Source organism: Filicampus tigris, chromosome 16 (genome assembly GCF_054856515.1).
Source record: "Filicampus tigris isolate MCC_2025a chromosome 16, RoL_Ftig_1.0, whole genome shotgun sequence".
NCBI lineage: Eukaryota > Metazoa > Chordata > Actinopteri > Syngnathiformes > Syngnathidae > Filicampus > Filicampus tigris.
Window position 1 is genome coordinate 8,300,942 of NC_141232.1, and position 20,606 is coordinate 8,321,547.

Sequence of the window (20,606 nt, forward strand, 5' to 3'; positions counted from 1 at the left end):
CACACTTTCCCTGCTCAAAGCTTTTTATCACACATTTTTTGTCATGCCCGCCGGGGGATGAGGGTGTTTCAACAGCCACACTTTTCCTGTTGGTGGGGCTCTACACACACTTTTTCTTGCTGGTATTGCGCAACAGCCGCATTCATTCCAGGTGAATGTCGCCAGAGTTGGGAAGATAATTCTGGAAATATAATTGGTTACGGTTACAAGTTGCCCTGTTGAAAATACAATACATTACAATGTAAAACAGACGAAAATTTGTCAGTCTCAGGTCGGGTCAAAAGCCAGAGAATAGAAATGCGTTCTGAAAGTAATATAACTAATTACATTAGATTACATTTTGATTACTTTTTAAAATCATGTTGAATAAATACTAAACCATTTTTACCATTTAAGACTTGATAGGATTAAAATTAAGATTACACAAAGACAGCAAAAAAAAAAATACTACACAAAGCTGAACTTCAGAAACTTTACTTTTAGAATAGCAGTATACAATACATAAAATTCAAAGCAAATTGAATTAATTAAAGGACTTTACCATACAAAAATCAACTGGCTAACAGAATAATACATAAAGCTAAAAGTTGTCCGCACTATAAATCCTATACAGTCATTGTGGATAGGATCAGTAGGATTACAAATCATAAAAATGTTTGAATTAGATTACATAATCCCATTACATGTAATTCGTTACGCTCCAAACCTGCGTTTCACAAAAAACCCCCAACAAAAACAAAAAACAAAATCAAAGGAGATGCGAAACCCACACGCACTTAGTCACATGTTGAAGTGGACTCTCATGAGACTCCCCCACGAAGACAGCTCACAGGATTGATCACGATGATGCCATCTCCTTTCAACTGTCGCGGATGTTTATCGTATGCGTCTTGCCTCAAGGTGGCGTTGGCGGCGTCCAAGAGCGAGCGCGCGGTGCAGCTGCCCTGCGACTCGGGCCAGTACACCAAGGACGGCGAGTGCTGCAGCGAGTGTCCGCCCGGCGAAGGCGTGCTTAGGCCATGCGGGGCCAAGCAGACCGTCTGCGCACAGTGTCTTGACAGTAAGTTTGTGTTTGTTTCTATTGGTGAATGAAGAAATAAATTGAGACGTTGCGATGCCATTATGTACTATTGACAATTTTATTTTAGTTTTTGTGAATACTGGTAAATATTGCATGTATTAAATACAATGGGAATGAGTGTATAATCTTGAAATAAAAACATGTATTATGTCAAGATTTGTGCTGCCCTTTGAGACAATTGTGACAATCTGCATTTTTAAATGTATTATATATCTATATATATCCATTTTAGATATAATTTATACATGATATTTCAAATATATTTCGGATTTATATTAAAAAAATATACCATGTAGTGACTTCAAAACATTTTAGTAGTGTGACCCGCAGTATTTGCATCGGTCCACTATGTAGACAAAAGTATTGGGACACATTGATACATTCCTCCTAATAGACCAGTCTTGTTGTCACATTGTTGTCCTCTATTTGAGTAACAACCCCTTTTCATTTCGAATGATCTGTCAGGAAACGAGTTAATTGGACCTGCTTTCAACTTTAAAATGGGTCAATAAAACCCACAGTATAACAGGGTTGTACATGTACTACATTGGTACACGGGGGGACAAAAGAAGTCATAAATCCTCAATTGACTACACAGACCATGCTTAAAGTCACACTCAAAACCACTTTAAAAGCTGTAAAACACCCCATTCCTAACTATAGTGACATGGCAAGACCAAAGCTTCCTCGTCAATGTCAGAGCGCTAAGTATGCTATCGCCATCAGCATCACAACAACAAAAACACCAGTGTTTCTCATTTTAACATGGGATGTTATAAATTTCTCCGGAATGCTCAGCCCCAATCATTTTTTTTCACTTTTCACAAAACAGACTTAAAATCTGTGTTGAATTATGTTACGAAATCATTTCTTCCCCCTGCCTTTGGCTGACTTCTTTAGGAAAGTTTAGCCAAACTACACACAGGCTGGTACATTGAAAGGTATCCAGAGTAGTGCAAAGCAGTGAATTTTCCAGTCAAAACATTCTTCTGTTCTTTAATTCGGCCAACTGAACTTTATGAGATCAAGAGTCCTGTAACACTCTTTTCACCAATTGAAACGCACTGATTAAGAATTGAGACCCTGTACCTTTTACCTCCCTGTAGGCAATTGCATCAGGCTAGCTAGCCACAAACATGAAAAACTAGCTAATGAGATGCCAAATTATTGCCTGGTCTGATTTAATTGAAGAGAGTCAACAAACAAATATTGATTAAGCTGTTTTTGTGTCAAGTCAAAAGCAGTAGGGCTGAATACCTGTTAATTTTAGCAGTTAACCGATAGCCTTCGAATGCTATCTCCATCAGGATATATTATGAATATATAAGTCCGCAGTATAGTGTGATTAGCACATATTCATTATCAAAATATATATGAAAGTTTTGGATGTTTTCCAGCTAATTGATAGCTGCTAGGCGACACATGGCTGTCCACATAGAGTAGGAACCTAATTAAATCATGTTAGACCCACAGCAGACCAACATGAAATGTTGTGCAGTGTGCGTAGTTTTCATGAGTTGCCAACTGTTAGGCACTTTTGATGTTATTCCAAATATAAATCACAGGTAAACAGCATTGCATCGTTGCAGATGTGACAGCCAATCACATTTATCACTGAGCTTTTGCAAGAAACATCACCAGCTTCACACAGTATAGCATAGATATAAAATACATAGATACAAAAATACTTAAATTGTATACGTTCTTGTGGCGAAAGAGCTAAGCATGTAGCGTCTCTTTCTATTATTAACTTACGGCTACAGCAGCAAGGGTAATCCGCTTGTTCCTTAACAATCGAGCTATGTTGTTTTTGGTTCAGATAAATGATATGTGACACCTTGCTTCCTGATAAAAAACACCAGGGGTCTCAATTTTTGCACTGCACATTGTGTACTAGAGGCAATTTCCAGGTGTGCGGGTGTAAACCGCCGACTGTAATTTGTTCGCAATTGTCCGGTGTGTGTAGCAGGCCTAATGAAATTTAAGGGTGATTTCATCTCTTATGAACTTGAGGTGATTTAAAACATATTTAAATGTTGGCTGCTTCCAAGCCAACAGCTGCTTGGCTTTCTGGTCGGTAGCCAACAAAATATGCAATTGATCTGCACTGTAAATTCTGTGATTCTTTACGCCTTACGGGAATCATAAAATAGATGGACCTTTCTCTTTCGACTGTAAAACATTTATGAACTTTAACAGCCTGCTTTGTGTTTTAAATTCACATGTGTATCATATTGCTCAAAGTTGTGGCCATAAATTGTAGTCGATGATGGTGTGTTTGTTCTCTCGCCTTTTCCCAATTGGGTAGAAGCCCCGGCACTCCCTCGCACTCCTGTCGACCCTTCAATTTTATTTCTCTATTCAGAAAACCCTCTTCACCCTCCTCCTCTTCCTCCCTGTTGTGATGACTCACCCGACTATACCGGCGGATAAATTGGTATTAGAAACCAGCGCACCTTAGGGCCCAATCTGCTCATTCATCATGCATACTGTTACATGAATGCAGCTTTGCACAATCCGGCTGCTGCTAATTAAACAGCATCACTGAGCTTATCATGAACAATTACAGCGACCCCCGCTGATTCACAATTCACCATTCGCAAGCTCAGTAACTCACAATTTTTTCCGTAGAACCTAACAAACAACCATTAGTTGAAAAATACCTATTTGCGCCTATCTGCATATTTTTGCACTTTCTGTAATTACCCAAAAAGACACCCAAACAGCATGCTTCTTGCTGACGTCAAATAGCAGTTTCCGCTAGTCAGCTTGTAGGGTTAAGAAAGCAGGGTGGAAAACTAAAATAGAAGGATATCGTCGGAAACTAATGTTGGCCTTGCGCAGGTCTAACAGTAAAGGTTGGAAGCTAACTTTAGAAGTCAAAATTGAACACCAATGATACTTTCTATAGTGAATGAACAACTAAAGCTAGACTCACACACATCTAATGTTTAAGCTAGGGAAAACCAACATCGCGTCTTGTCAGCTCCAATGTTAGCTTCGACATTAGACCAAGGTTGGCTATCGATGTTAGTTCTATAGCTTCAAAATCCGATTCCAATGTTTAATTTCAACATTACTTCTAACGTTAGCTTCAACATTAGCTTCCGAAGCTAGCAGCCAAAGTTAGTTTTAAATTCTATTTGTAATGATAGCTTCCAACATTAGCATCTGTATCTAATGTTAAGTCTAAAGACAGCTTCAACATTAGCTTCTAACAATAACCTCCAAAATTTCCTCCAACATTAGATTCCGAAGTTCGCTTCCAATGCTCTTTCTGAGGCTAGCTTCCGATGTTAGCGCCAATATGCAGACCTCAATTGGAATCTTCTGGTATCTGCTGTTCGCCACTAAGCTGGCAAGTTAACCTTAGCGTCAATAAATATAAACTTAAAACATGAACTTCAACATTAGTTTAAAACCGCGCTTTCAGCAAAACGCCAACCCCACAAGGAGCATCACCTTACCTCTACTTTCGTCTTCTATCACGCTGCTGTTTGCCATCAAGCCTGACTATCAACCAGAGGCCAATGCTAACTAAATCTTCGCTAACATGGAACCGAAGAAGCAGCAGCGTTTTTGGGCATCATCCTACAGAAATATGCAAATAGGCGTGAAAAGGAATGTTTTCCAGCCAACCATTTAAGTTATGGTCTACAGGGAAATATGTAAGAACGTGAAGATTCACTGAATTAGAAAGTGGCGCACCTGAGGGTCCAACCTGCTCATTCACCATACATACTGTTACGTGAATGCAAGCTTGCTATCCGCCTGCCGCTAATTAAACGCTTTCACCAAGCTAATCAGGAACAATTATTCTCTGCCGAGCTGTACTTACGCGCACGCACCCCCCTGAGAGGTTACTTCCAATTTTCTGCGGCACGTGGCGAGTGAAAGTCTTAATGCGGCTGAGGCCCATGGGAACGGCGCCGAACGGCGCAACTCACCTGCGTGTGCGGCTGAAGTGCTCGACTGAATCATTAATGACCTGCAAAGTGCAAAATTTCCTGTTTGGCGGCCAATCTTTAGTTACCGCAGCGCCATTTCATTCCCACTTCCTCTTGGTGTAACCCCCCCACGACACCCATCCCCCACATGACTCTACCCCCCCCGCCCCGCCCCCCCTCCTCCGCTCGCTTTAAGTTGAGTGTCAGCGTCAGCACTGTTGAAATATTAATCAGCTGTCTCTTGCTTTCTCTTCCGTTTCGGGCCGCAGCACCCGGACCCTCCGCTAAAAGCTGACAGGTCAGCGTAGTGATTAAGAGCCAGTTGGACCCAGATTCAAGACTGGAAGCGAAGGTTCAAGGACACATGGGAAATTCCCAATACACTCTTCTTCCCACCACTTCCTACCGCAACTTAGGTGGAAGCAATCCAGTGTTTAGTTCTTTAGTACAGGCCCAACCACACACCTTTAAAAATCCAGATGCAATGAGTTGGCGCACCCCATCTTTCCCATTCCTGCACAGGAAATTCTGTTTACACTCCCAGTGTTTTTTTTTTTTAGGTCTATTGTCTAAACTTTTTAAGCCACGCATCCCTTTCAACATTATGACAGAGTACTGCCCCTTATCTGCAATAGTGTGCGCAACACACTTTAGGAGACAATGTTAGTCTATTCCAGCATGAGAATTTCCATTTACACTCTTTTTCAGGAAGAGATTCAGTGATTGCTCCAGTCCTGTGATACCCAAAACTTAGCTAGATCGTGACAGCGTTGGCAGAAAAAAAAAAAAAAAGACAAAAACATCACATCAAGCCATTTGTGGCCACGAGTCAATCAAAACCTACAAGTTAAATTAAAACACCACTTTGAAATTTGACTAAATTGATTGAATCTTGTGCACCCCACCTATAGGACACACGCCACAGGTTGTGAGTACCTACATTAGCGAGGGTGGCATTGTTAGTCAAGTAAGAAAAAACAAAAAACAAAAAATAACCTCAGAAAATATTGTTTTAAAGACTCCTAACATACCCCAACAGAATTGGTTTGCTAGCGCACCCCCATCCCAGAAAGATAGGACGCACATGAATGTCACATTTGTATTTAAAATTGCACCGTGGACTTCAGCCAATGAACGACTGTTGTTGTCCCATTGGATCATAAAGTCAGAAAACTAAAGACATTTGGTGGAACCATTGATATTTTTGTTTCCCAGAATTTTTTTTTTTTAAGTTGTATTCCAGCCCGAGTTAGTACCAAAGGATTTCCTATTGTCTTATTTTCATTTTGGTATTTAAATTGCTTTTAACACACATAACGAGTCACTGAATACCGGTGAAAATGTATTTTAAGGGCTCCTAAAGCATCCCCACAGAACTGAGTTGCTTAGCGCACCCCCAGAAAGTGACAATAAAAACATGCCCCCGATATCAGTTTCACTGCTGAAATTTGCATAGAAATGTCGCAGCAGGCCAGATTGATAGCTCAGATGGGCAGTAGGTTGCGCACCCCCGTTTAGGCTGACAAACTGGATCATTTTTGCACAGCCGAGGCTAAAAGCTTAGACGACCAAATTGTGAGACTCGTCAATGTTGCATTATTGATGATACTTATGGCACTCCGACATGATTTAAAGGGGGCGACGCAGAAGGGGTCTGTTGCTGCAACCCCCTCCCGTCCTGATCCGAATACGTAGCATTCCAGTGCTTGGTTCATTCGTCAACATAAGTATGTGTGGTCCTTTGTAAACAACACTTTCGTAATTGAGCTTGGCGGACCGCCTTGCCTTTGATTATTCACGGTCAAACATTCCCCTTTCTCCCCTACCTGAGCCTGTAAAATGCTGGCCCTGGAAAAAAAAAAGGTATTTTAGAACATCAGCGCTGTTCACAAGGTGTTTGCGGTGCCAGCCTTGGCTCGATTTGCAACATGTGCTACAACATAGCAAGACGAGGAGGGTGCGGTGGAGCGTTCACAGCCCCTAAACTGCTGTTAATCAACATGACACCCCCATGTGCAGTCTGACACATTCACACATTATGTTGTTACTTCTGTTACACCGCCGCCAGCCCAGCGCGCCCGTGATTTACATCACTGCAGGAAGATGAGCAGCCTTTAAGGAGCATTTACCCAGCAAAAAAAAAAAACAGAGAGGTGCCATGTATTTTTTCAAGTTATACACGCGCACCCCCCCCACACCGTCAATCATGTTCTTGATGAATGGGTGCTGGGGACACTCCCCCTCAGAGAAATGGGAAATAAAAACCTTGAATATTTAAATAAATAAATAAATAAAAAACTACACCTTTAACACCCAGAGTTGGCACACCCTACTTTAAAATAGAAGTAAAAATATTACATTTGAGTTATCAAAATAGGAAATAAAAATCTCGACCAAAAATAAATATTACCCTTAACCACTGACCCATTTAACATCTTGACAGAGTTGGTGCACCCCCTTCTCATCCATGCACACCCTCAAAAAAGTCAAAACGAGGAAAAAAGTAAGAAAAAAAAAAGACACTTTTTAAAATAAATGATTTGTTTGAAAAATGAAAAATAAAACAACAAGGCTAATGTGGTCAAATTCCTGCTAAACTACTAAACTGTCTCAATAACATTGCTCGTAGTCTTTTCCTGATACCATCAAATTCAATTGCGACTTGCTAAGTACTGTATTTAAGTTGACAAACTGGAAATAAAAACATAAAAAAGGGAGTTAAGAGATGAGGTGCCGAAAAAATATCACTTCTATCAAAAAATGATATAATTACCAATTACAGTATGTACTGTATCTGAGTTGCCACAATGGAATACAAAAACCTGCTAATTGGAAGGCAATTGGACAGAACAGTGATCATTCAAAAAAATGTCACTATTTCATGAAAACTAACGTACCTACAACACTTCAGTTTCAGCAGCAAAATCCACCATTTTTTGTCCATCTCAGGCGGCGGCGATTTTGCCACCTGTTGTCGCCTGAAAATGACATCACAGTGACTAAGGCCGCAGGTACTGACCAATCACGGCTCACCCGTTTTCTGCGTTTGGTCATTTTCAGGCGACAAGTGGCAATGCAATCCAAAATGGCAAACGGACTTTCAGATTCATTTTCCTGATCACGTCATTCATTGTCATTGGACAGAATTTTTCACCTGGTCCTCATTCTTCTTTTCTCATCTCCAGGCGAGACCTTCTCCGAGAACTACAGCCACATCGAGGAGTGCCACGCCTGCACCCAGTGCACGGGCCTGATGCGCATGGAGACCCCGTGCACCGACTCCAACGACGCCACCTGCGTGTGCCGCTACAACTTCTACTTTGACGAACTGTCGGGACGTTGCGAGCCATGCACGGTGTGCCCAGCCGGCGAGGGCGTGTTCGCCCACTGCGAGCACGACCACGACACGGTGTGTGAGGAGTGCGTGGACTTTACCTTCTCGGACCGTGAAAGCTCACTGGACCCCTGCCTGCCCTGCACCATCTGCGACGACGAGACCGAGATCCAGCTGGCGCACTGCACGCCTGTCAGCGACTCGGTCTGCCACAGTAAGTAGCCTTGCTTATAGCATAACCAGAGATTTGAACACAGAACCTTTGTTTGGGAGTCTCACGCTCAAGTTTCCGCATGATCAAACAGTCTTTCTGCCATCTCATGTCCTCATGTGGCCAACAGGGGATGTTAGCTTACGCGAAAAAGGAGTAGCTAGCAGTGATGCTAACACTGGAGAAATATGACCTTTTCTTAGTTTTAGAGTTTTAGAAGAGAAGGACTTTAAATTCAAATTGTACTGGAGAACGACCATCTTCTCGTTCTAGTCAGCACTCGAGCAGCAGCATTTTGGACCAGCTGTCTTTCAGAGACCATTTTCTAACACTTATCCTTTGACCAGACACGCTAAAGCACTTACAGCACCGTGCTGCCCAGTTGCTTTTCAATTCAGCCATTGTGGATGACCTACTAAAAAGACATTGGCCTAATTTACGAGCCGCCATTTCGGACACAAAGCACTCCCTAACGAGTTACAGGGAGCAAAAAAATAAAAATAAAACATCTACCCATATCAAAGCGCCCAAGTCTTCCCAGAGACAATCGTTTTTAATCATGAATCCCTTGCTATTTCATCATTGTCACGTCTCTGAACTTGAGCGTGTCCACTTTGAAGCCCTCTGATCGTGTTTGATTTGATGCCCCGTGGGCCCGACTTAATTTACAGCTTCCACTGTGCTCTTCTTCTTAGTGGGAGAGCAACACATTCATGCGTTCCCTCGTTTTTGACCTCTTTCACGCTAAAGAGTTCCACTTCCTGCCATTTGAAGATCTGACTTGACAGCAGCTGACCTCAACACAGAAATCTTATTAAAAATTCATGAGGATACATCTGTAGAATGTTTTCTGTTAGCAGTTTTTGTATTTTCTAAAGCACAGTTGCCTTGCATTTCCACATTAAATGCAAATATAGCCCAAACCCAATCTCCTCTCCGGAGTCTTTAGAGAACCTCATGAACGCACCACAAAGTGTAACCTTTCTTGACATTTCTCAAGGTGGAAAGGCGTGCATTAGTTTGCAAGAGTATCGACATGGCACTAAAGCTGATTATTGAAAAAATAATAATCAAGATTGTTTTGATTGAGATTGAAATCACCATGACGAAAACGATTATTAATTGATTCAAAACTTTGTATTTATTCAGCCTCTTGCCCATTCATCCCAACATGTGGTGACGGAGGAAGCGGAAGCGATATGAACATGAGAGCGTAAGGCTATTTCATGATATTGAGGATGATGGGTCGATCAGAGTCATGGGATTCCTGTGACCGGGGCTCAGGTTTCGCCGAGTGACCTCCAGCAACACACACACACACACACACACCCCCACACACACACACACACACACACACACACACCATTATGAGCGTTTTTCTCCAATCAACTTCAAACTTGATGGACACTACTAATTCGGATGAAAGCCAGTGATGCAGGCATTCGAGGCCTGTCATTATTTTGGCAACACGTCCTTCTGGGATGACGCAATGACCAGAAAAAAGGGAATTAGTGTCATTTATATGAACAAGTAAGACCTTGGTGTCATCTCACAGCCAGCAGGTGCTGTGTGTTCCCCCCCGCCCCAACCTAACTCTTCATATCACTTTCCCCTCTCTTGGCCGGCACCCATTGAGCGTCCTCGGCTAATTGGGAACCTGGACAGCAGTTCCTCTGTTCATCAACACTCCCTTCCTCTGTCCATCACCCTTCCTTTGGAAAGGAAGCTGGGATGCGTCGGACGAGGAGTCGCCCCCACAGAGGGGCGAGTGTTCTCTGGGGGCTGGGGGGGGCCTGATAAAGACGTCATTGTGCGACCTGACGTAGCGCTCCACACAAGACCTTCTCTGGTCCACACCCTGCTCATAAATGCGTCTCGCTGGGCTGTTTCACGAGCCAGCAAAAGCCCAACGAATAGACGAGTACGCATTGTAACCCCACAGAGGTATGTTTTACTCATCAGGTTTGCAAAAGTAAAGTTTGGGCAATTAGGAATTGCACCAAAATTTATTGGGCCACCACTCAGTTTTGATCCCTGTAAAACCGGTGTCAGAGTTTGGTCCACATTGCCAGCAGTAAGTCAGATTTATTTCTCGTGATGGTTGGACTGCGCCAAGGCTTCCCTTTGTTACAAGATTTTCTGAATTCCTATTGAGGAGGTCCAGTTTGGGGGAAGATGATGTGCTTCTATTGGCTTGATCAACAACTCTCGCTGGAGCGGTTCATAGCAGAGTGTTGATGTTGTTATTGTTGTGGATGATATTACCCCATGTGGAGGAGTTCTTTGGGTCTTGTTCACAAGAGGACAACTGATTTAGTCGCATTGTTCTGCAACCTACGGTAGTTTTACCATTTATTTGTTGCATTTTCAATTGGCGATTGAAAATCTAAAAAAAAAAAAAAAAAAAAGAGTAAAAAACCCACTAACTGATGAATTAATTTACTTTTTTGACTATGAAAAAAATGCAGTTTTTCTTTCCTATTTCCATGACATAATTGGCTGGTGGCTCATTTAAGGGATTGTGCTCGTGGTCCTGGTCAGTTGTGGGAACTTCAGTCCATTATGTAGTCTTTTCCCATTATTTTGCATTTTTGGTCTGAAATGAACATTTAAATAAATAAAAAGCTGACATTCATGTTTTTTGGGTTTGATTAAAGAACAAATATCCTTGTCATTGAATTACAAACTCGTCCAGGGTTTGAATTAAGGTCGTACGTCAAGGTACTACTGTGGTTCAGAGTAGCATGGATACAAAAACACTTTACCAGCATTCACTGTTACACCTTCACTTTATTCCATTTTACAGCTTGTGTTACTGCGGTAATAGCATTAGCCGGCCGCGCATTAGCGAAATGATGCACGGGCCGGGCGCAGGAAACCTGACGACCCGCGGCGTTAAGGTCATGAAACGCACGGCGACTGCCATTTTTTTTTTTTTTTGTGGTCCAATCAATAGCTTTAAATAGACGCGTGCATGATGCCTCTCTGTCTGCGAAAGATATTTTCTACCCGTTCTGTAAAGTGATCCAGCACTCGGGCAGGAATGCCCCGTCATCAACCGCCAGCGAGGGTGTCTTTGCTTTTCTTTTCTTGACACGCAGTACCGAGCTGCTGCTCGCAGGCGCCCCCGGCGGGCAGCCAGCGGCGACGTCCGTGTGTGAGCAATGCAGCAAATCAATTGCAAAGTGGAAACAGAAAAGGACACAGATGACATGTTTGGGACCACATCACAGGACGCTTAAGGGGGCGCACATTGCACTGCATTGTTCTGTGTGCTCAGCAAATGACACACAATGATGTTGCACACAAAGTAACAGCACCCTGAAGACTGAAGAGGACAATAACAGAGGAAATAGGGGTATAATTTAATAGAGGAAATTGTTATAGAATTAACTGTGTTTTTTAAGTTACGCCCACAGTGGCGCTGTTTACATAACCCTGCTAACTATCGGTCGCATTTGCAACTAACAGCAGTTTTTACAAATCACTATTTTACGTAAAATTTGCATTGTTTCCCACTCATATGGCGTTGTATCATTTGCACTCCACCTTTATATTGTGTTTTTTTTTTTTTTAAATGAGCGTTTTTTTTTGTTTTTTTTTAACAACACGCTAATGCATTTGCATGTGGGAAAGCAGAGCCACTGTCATTGATGCACTTTTAATGCCGTGGGGACACCAAAATACAATGAGAACACAAAACAAGTGTTTTTTATTTAAAACTACTGTAGTGTTGTCATTTTTCCTGAAAACAAACAAAAAACGTTTTAAAGTTTTACATAAAACTAACTTGTAACATAAATATAATCCTGCTAAGTACATACATGAACCTTTTTTTTTTTTAAATGTAAAACTACTTTTTACAGTTAACTAGCAGTTAAGTGACAAAGTGTGTTTGTCTGTACAAGAGACTGTTGGGTTTTTCCTATTTACATTATCCTGGTAACTGACTAATAAAAACAAAGATATAAGTAACGTAGCTTTCACATAAAATTACCCAACTTATTTTGATGTAAAATATACGTTTTTTGTAATAATGTGTTTTAAACGTAAAATGAAGTGGAGTTTAAGTAGCTACATAACTAACATACTTGTTTTTTGAATTAAAACCATTTTAACATAATCGCATTAACTAAAACAAAAATATTTTTCAGTTTTTATGTAAAGCAAAGTATTTCTCTTTAATGTCATCCAGCTGTTTCCTTTAAATCTAATACTAATTGTAATAAAGTGACTAGTTAATGGTTCTTATTACAAATGCTAACACCATTTTATTTATGTAAAAATGAATGTAGTTAAGTAGTTAATTAAGTAGCATGTTCTGTTTTTACATACAGCTAACTAGTGTTTTCACCTAATCCTATTAACTAAGAATGGCCAAGTCGTGCACAAAAACGATGAATAAAGTATTACGGTATTAATACCCTTTACCAAAGGAAATTGGGTAGTACATTTTCAGCAAGAAGATCACCTTCTACTTTGTAGCACTGTCAGTGTGTTTTGTTCAGATGACACACAGATAGCCACAAATATGACATTTTGCACATGTTCCAGGTTGTTTTATCGAAACTGTAAAATGGAAGTTGCAGAACTCCTGGGATAAATGTAGGAAATTGGGATGTAAATTTGTTGAGTGTCTTCTGTAACCGATCCAAACCACAAAAAATGTAACATTGTTAAAGTGCGGTTGATTCGTTGGCGTCTCTGGCTTTGAAGAACTCTTGGGAGGTTTCACAGGGTTAATCCGCGCTGCTCCGGCTCGGAGCTAATGAGGAGCAGTCCCCCAGCAACCCTCCTCCTCTCCAATTGCTTCGCACTGGAGGGTTCTGGCAGAACAGAGCCCTGAGGGGGAAGGAATCAGAAGCAGGCCTGACAGCTTCACCGCACTGGATTTTAATGGCGGACGCCCGGAGCGCTCATTGTGCTTTGGGAACATGGAAACTACGACCAATCATTAACTGAGAAAAAAAAAAAAACGGATGACAGGAACCAGACATTCCCTCGGCCAAACTCGTGCCCTCCTCAAGTCACCCACCCCTATCCTGATCTATGGATCCATGCGGTCCTCATCCAGGCGGGGAGGGGGGGGGGGCCGAGAGGGGTCGCTGAGAAACATTTCCTTTGTGCAACATCACAAGCAGAACTCAAAAACAGCTGCGACAAAAATGTCGCTGCAAAAGAAAGAAAAAGATCTCATCGCAACAGCATTTTGATTGCAGCTATTATTTAACACTCAGACACTTGTTGCCTGGCAGAGTTTGCCGCTTAAGCTGCTTTACAGAGTCCGAAAAAGGATACCGAGGTCCGACAGGAACAAAGTCAAGTCGGGAAAACAAAGTTAGAATGAGATTCTGAGAGGACCAGTGGAAATCAGTTGTTTGTACGCAAAAACACCTCAAATTTCTCGAAAAGCTAAGAAAAAAGCTTGATTTCCTTTTTTAAATGTAAAATAAACACTAGCGGTCTTCCCTCTTTCAGATCCGTTGTTGCCCACCTACTTCCCGTCCTTCTCCTCCGAGACGGAGCCGACGTCGGTCACCTTCACCAACTACTTCCTCCCAGACGCTTCTGAGGGCCCCGGGCCGGGCGGCGAGACCACCACGCCTGGTGCCGGCTCGCCGCGCTTCCTGGGCCACGGCTTCAACGAGAACCTCATCCCCATCTACTGCTCCATCCTGGCCGCCGTGGTGGTGGGCCTGGTGGCCTACATCGCCTTTAAAAGGTCAGCTGCACACCAAAACTAAAGCCCAAGAAAAGCGGAGATAAAAGGGCGCCTGACCGGCAAACGCTAATAAGCTTCTAAACCACCAAAAACACAGCGCAAAAAGCATTAAACTGGGTACGGTTTCAAACTTGGGTTTGAAGCCATAGTTTGGGTTTCAAGTTTGGGATTCAAGATTCAAGTTAGTGTTTCAAACAAGGGTTCAAATGATAAATTATTTGAAGCCTACGGTAGCCTTTCAAATTAAGAATTAGGGTGTGAAGCTGGGTTTAGGGTTTGAAAGTATGGTCTCAAATAAGGTTTCAAATCAGTGTTGGGATTTCAAAGTACGTTCGTTTTTCACAGTTTCAAATTCACATTAGGGTTTGAAGCCAGGGTTAGGGCTTCATTGTTGCGTCTCAAGACAATGTTGGGGTTTCGTAATGGTTTCAAAACTGGGTTTCAAGTCTAGGTTAGAATTTCAAAATAGGGTTTCAAACAACGCTGTGGCTTTGAAAGTAGGGTTTCAATCCATGTTCAGGCTTTCAAATAACGGTTAGGGTTTTAAAATAGAGTTTGAAACAAAGGTTGGTGTTTGAAGTCAAGGTTAAGATTTAGCAAAGTTTAGGGTTTCAAGCCAGGGTTGGGTTTTAAATTACGGTTTGAAGCCATGGCTACAAAGGACGCAGAAAACTGAAGCAGAACAATGAAAGTGTGCCACAGAAGAAGAGAAAATTGAGGTTTTAGGGTGACTAATGCATCCTCGCGCTTGAGGCTCTGACCTACTAAAACTAACAACCCTTTCAGAACAAAAACAACAAAAACACTCTGCACAAAATACACGATGGAGGTCATACACACACACACACACACACACGCGCACACACGCAAAAACACACGCATATCCACAGGCCCTTTACACACACTGATTATTTGAAAAGGGCCAACCGGGGGAAACTCAAATGCCATTTTTATGAGGCTTGGGTGGGTTTGGGGAGGATACATACACACACACACACACACACACACACACACACACACGAACAGACGTTTCATATATTCCTCAAGAGTGATGAGTACAGTCTTCATATTTACTAGCAATGAAATCAAATGCTTGCTTGCGTGTGTTAATTTTATCGCGGAGGCCTCGTAAAGAGAAGCAGATGTGAACACACGCACACGAGCATACAGTAAATGTTTAAATTATCACATTAAGCCATAAGCATACACACATACACATTTGTTTTCTCTCAGCGTAAACAAGCCAAGGCCAAAACAAATGGCTTCAGGCATACCCGGTATAACATGATCATCATATGTAAACAATATAATTGTTGCTGTAATAACAATCAGCTACAGAATGTCCAGCTTTACGGCAGAATAAGAAAACATGGCGAGGGAAAATTGTCACGGTTGTCTTGCCGAATGTAACGAGAGGAAGCAGGTATGTAAACAGCTCGTTACCAGTTTGTAGTTTTGGAGAGCATACCCCTCAAATACAGACGAGCCTCGGTTCATGGACACCCCTGTTTCAAACAAGGTTGAGGTTTGGAGTTTGCGTTTAAAATATAGTTATGGCTTCAAATCTAGGTTTGGGTTTGAAACTACGGTCCAGGGTCGCGTCAGGGCCGATCCGACTGACTGCCTCCGCTTGTCCGCAGGTGGAACAGCTGCAAGCAGAACAAACAGGCGGCTAACAATCGCGCTGCGGCGGCGGCGGCGGCGACAAACAACCAGACGGTGACGCCGGAGGGAGAGAAGCTGCACAGTGACAGCGGAATCTCTGTGGACAGTCAGAGTCTCCAGGAACAGCATCAGCAGCAACAGGCGCAGGCCGACGTACAGACTCAGCCACCGCGGTCGCGCACACAGGAACACATAGGTAAGTGTATGTCTGTCTGTCGATTCATTGCGTCCAATTGTCCTTCAACCACAGTGTACCATGCCCTCAACCAACCAAACGACCCCTCCTCCATCCATTCACCGTGTATCCAACCAACCATCCAACATCTAGCATTTATCCAACAGTGTAGCCAACATCCATCAATCCATTTGACATCCATCAACCATTCATCCGGGATCCCTCCAGCCACTCGCCACCCATCCTGCATGGTTGCTTTGAATGGTAGGATGGATGATCGATGGATGATGGGACGGTTGATGGACGAATGGTAAACAACCACCCCAATCATCCAACCAACCATTCAACATTATGTTCATCCGACCAGCCATCCAACACCTACACTACCTATGCATCCATCCTAAAAGCATCCAACCATTCCACAAATATCCATCATTCAGCCATCCTACCACTCATCCATTCAAGCAATTTAAATAAAGTCAGACTTTGGGTTTTAAATGACAGTTTCAAGCTAGCAATAGGGCATCGAATGTGGGTTTTTCTAGACAGGATTAGGGTTTTCAAATTTGAGTTTTAAGACACGGTTAGGTTTTTAAATGAGGATTTCAAGACAGGGTTAGTGGTTCAAATGTGCCTTTCAAGACATGAACACCGGTATTAGGGTTTTATATATGGCTTAAAGCCAGGGATAGAGTTTCAAATTTGGGTTCTAAGACACATTTAGGGTTTCAAATGTAGGTTTCACAACAGCGTTGGGGGTTCAAGACAAATTTATGGTTTCAAATTATGATTCAAGCCAGGATTAGGGTGTCACATTGGGATTTCAACTCAGTGTTTGATTTTTTTTTTGTGTGTGTTTAAAGTAGGGTAGGGTTTCAACTCAGGGCTTTGGGTTTAAAACTAGGGTTGCTTTTTCAAATTAAGGTTTAACACAAGAATAATTAGGGTTTACAGCTATGGAATCAAGTTAGAGGGTTCAGGCTTCAAACCATGGGTTGGGTTTTAAATAAGGGATTCAAATTATGGAATGAATAATTAGGATTTGGAGACAAGTATATTCTTCGCATAATGTTTACTCGGAGGTCTATTCCTATTATTTGGACTTGTGAGCATGTGTTATCCAGTGATGAGAGAATGGTCCGCCGCGGCACGCCAGCTCACTTCTTCAATGGCTTCTACCGGTGTTAATGCCAATTAGCACGTGCTAAACGCTAAACGAACTGTGGCGGTGCGCGAGCGGCGGCGGCGGCCTGTCACAGCTCTCGGCCGCTAATGAGGCAAGAGCCTCCACGGGATTAGCCGTCGAGTCGAGAGAATGATAACACCACATTCATTATACAGTGGTGCAACTCGAGACAAAAATAAGAATAATCGCCCCAGTGGCTTTTGCGTCTTGAAAAATTGGAAATAAGTCGAGTCTAGTTGAGGCACCAACTGTATTAAACAGCATATTCATTACAATAAAATACGTTTTTATTTATACAGCGCATTTTTTTTTTTGGAATACTGTAAAATTTAAATCACAGTTTTAAGTCATTCACTGCCATTGACATATTTGTCTTTTCACAGTCCAGCCATTCAATCCCAGGAATTTATTGATATTTTTTCCCACATTTTTTCAAACGTTAGGGTAAAAGAGGGTCTGAAAATGTCTGGCAGGGAATGAGTTAGCAGTAAGTATAACAGAAGAATAAAGTAGAAGAGTCAAAGGTTGTCCTATTGCAAGAATAACCAATTTAAATGAATGGCTTGTTCAGTGTCGATCAAGATAATCAAATTATTTTTGTAATTTTCTTTTGACAGCTCTTTTATCACCGGCTGTCATTCAGTGTTGCGGGTGTACCTAATATTGTGTCCTGCGAGGGTACAGTCACATACAGAATCGATGACTCACTCCCTGTGATGCTTCCATGTGTGCTGCTTTTTTTCTCTCCACTGGCTGCCGATCAAAGACAAAATCTTACACTTTAACAAAAGCATTTTAAATCAATGATGAAATAAAGTAGAAAGTATATATATATATCCCTGACGGGTATGAAGTGTAATGAAATTACAATCAGAAAGGTTGCCAGAAACAAACACACAATGTACGACTTTAATTACGGCTCGCGATGGTAATAGGCAAGTGTATTGTTTCCTCTTAGCATAAAGTGGAACCATTACTTTTATTGTCTGCCAATAAGCATAGTTGTGTGTGGGGGAAAAAAAACAACCAGTGAGTAACAAAGCTTCTTTTTGATTGAGCCACTCGGAGGTGGATTGCATTGATCGTCAGGATGGTGCAGCCAGCAGTCTGACTGTTGTTCGTATTGCTCGGGCTTGAGCGCAGAGTACCAAGTCCCTCTCTTAAGGCCCTGATGGACCAAAACGACGTTCACCAACAGTGACAGACGCTTACCCCCTGTGGCGTCCAGCCGGCTGTCGGCACGTCACGCTGGAGGAACACACGGCAACGACAGACAGCGACGCTGACCATTAAAGTACCTTCTGCGCATGCCTAAGATGTAATACCCTTCCATACCATCGGCGGCGGTAGTCACCATTTCTCATGGTTAGAAAACTCCAACCGGAAAGCTGTTGGCCGGGGGCGGATTATAAAAACGTAGACAATGCATTCAGCTCTATTCTTCGCTCACGATGAACGCCCACGCGAAGTAAACCCTCACGTTGTTGACACGGTATTGTGAAATACTTACATTGTCAACACTCGCTCTTGTACTTGTAAGATGATTAAGGCAGCGGAGGCGTGCTCGCTGTTTTTCCGCATTTGTCACTTCCCGTTGGTGCTCCGCGCGCTGATTTGCTCGCTAACAGCCAATCAGAGTGACCCAAATGTCTCGACTGGCGACGCCGATTCAACATACGAAAACGCCGCCCCAGACGCTTAGAGACGGGTTACGACACTACGACGGTGGTCACTACACCAATCAGACGGCGCTTAAAGTCGCCACGACGCTTCACGACCTCCGCCGTCGGTTTGGTCTATCAGGGTCTTTACAATGGCTTTGCTTCTTTGTTGTTTTGATTACTCTCAGGCCAAACCAAATGTTGTGGGTGTCACATCCCAAAATTGAGAGTACAGCCCGTGAAGCCAGTGTTACCTAGCAACGTGAAATTTGGTGGGGAAGTCTATCATGAGCAGACCCACGAAAAATGATCTTGAACAGTGCTCCTCGAAACTTTTTACACAAAAAAATTGTTAGCTTTCCAAGTACCATCATGATGACCAACATCGAAATACTGTACAGCAATGTAGTAAGCTCAAGCGTTCCACAAAAACGAGGGAGATGTTTCATTTAAAACAGAGTATAATTAATAGTTATGTCTTGAGACACTGGTCCTCATACAACACTTTGAGTATCTGAAAGCCACGCCAGAAAAGACACGCCAGAAAAGACACGCCAGAAAAGACACAGGAAGTCTATCATTTAGCTCCGAAAAGACCATTTCAATGTTATTTTGGGGTGCCTTCAAAGTTGAACTCATTTGAGCCCCCAATGCCTCTTTCACTTAGTAATGTGAAATTTGGCAAGCCATGTCTATCAAGGGAAAACCAACAAAAAAAGTCTGAAGAAGCCAGGCTTGAAAAGCTGCTATCATTGTCTGCAGAAGCCATTTTAGCCTTCAAAGACAAACTCCTCCAAGTAATTTTGTCCGATTACTAAACTGCTACAATTGAACCGCAAATAGACAGATGGACGGAGAGACATTTTCCAAATTATTTGACTTGGTCACCGTTTGTCGGTGAAGCATGGCGGCAAAGTTTGATGATTCTCCATAGAACATGAAATCAATGTTAATTCTAAACCCTGAAGCCTGCTTCACTTAGCAACAGGAAATTTGGTAGGCATGTTTGTTATAAGCAGAGCCACAAAAAAGTCTCAAAATGCTATGCCCAAAGAGACAAATGGCAGGAAGTCTGTAGACCCACAAAAAAAATCCCAAAATTCAGATAACGGAATAAAACCCACGCAGGGAGCCTACCATTTTGTGGGAAGCTTACATTTTAGGGTGTATACCAACATTCCTTTCAAAAGTAAACTCATCCTCGAGATGTTGCCCAATTGCTACCAAATTTGAACCACATATGCTTGACAGATGGACAGTACTAAATCGTGAAGAACTGGTGTTTTCCCCTTTTCGTGTGGGTGGGAGAATGTCTGAAAGTTTTAATGACTCCCAGTAAAACACAAAACTCCATCAAAGTTGCCTTTCCTCCCCTTGTCACTGGTCTGTGTGAAAGGTACAGACGCGGAATGGCCAAGGGCGAATGCGACAAATTTCATCACTTCCGAGGTAGCATTCGTGTATTAGACACAAAAGAATGACAAAACCAAACCCGTAAATTGTCTTTTTTGCATGTAATCCTTCAATGAAGGATGAATGAATGACAGTGTACATGTGAAGCAGACAAAAGCAGCCTCCACACATAAAGGTTTGTGCGACTCCTCTTTGGCAAAAGCGTGCATTG

The 20,606-nt window shown here is 42.4% G+C and overlaps 2 protein-coding genes across 3 annotated transcripts in view; one reads left to right on the top strand and one right to left on the bottom strand.

Annotated features, from left to right (window-relative positions):
- The window catches only part of LOC147134504 (uncharacterized), a 229,640-nt gene that overhangs the window by 14,472 nt on the left and 194,562 nt on the right, over positions 1-20,606 (bottom strand). The gene's annotated exons all lie outside the window — the stretch shown is intronic.
- Positions 1-20,606, top strand: part of ngfra (nerve growth factor receptor a (TNFR superfamily, member 16)) — a 29,588-nt gene that overhangs the window by 3,193 nt on the left and 5,789 nt on the right. The window contains exons 2-5 of the mRNA XM_086054774.1: positions 901-1,060; positions 8,214-8,576; positions 14,052-14,295; positions 15,936-16,156. Coding sequence (XP_085910900.1) covers positions 901-1,060; positions 8,214-8,576; positions 14,052-14,295; positions 15,936-16,156 — 988 coding nt within the window. The remainder of the gene's footprint in view (positions 1-900; positions 1,061-8,213; positions 8,577-14,051; positions 14,296-15,935; positions 16,157-20,606) is intronic.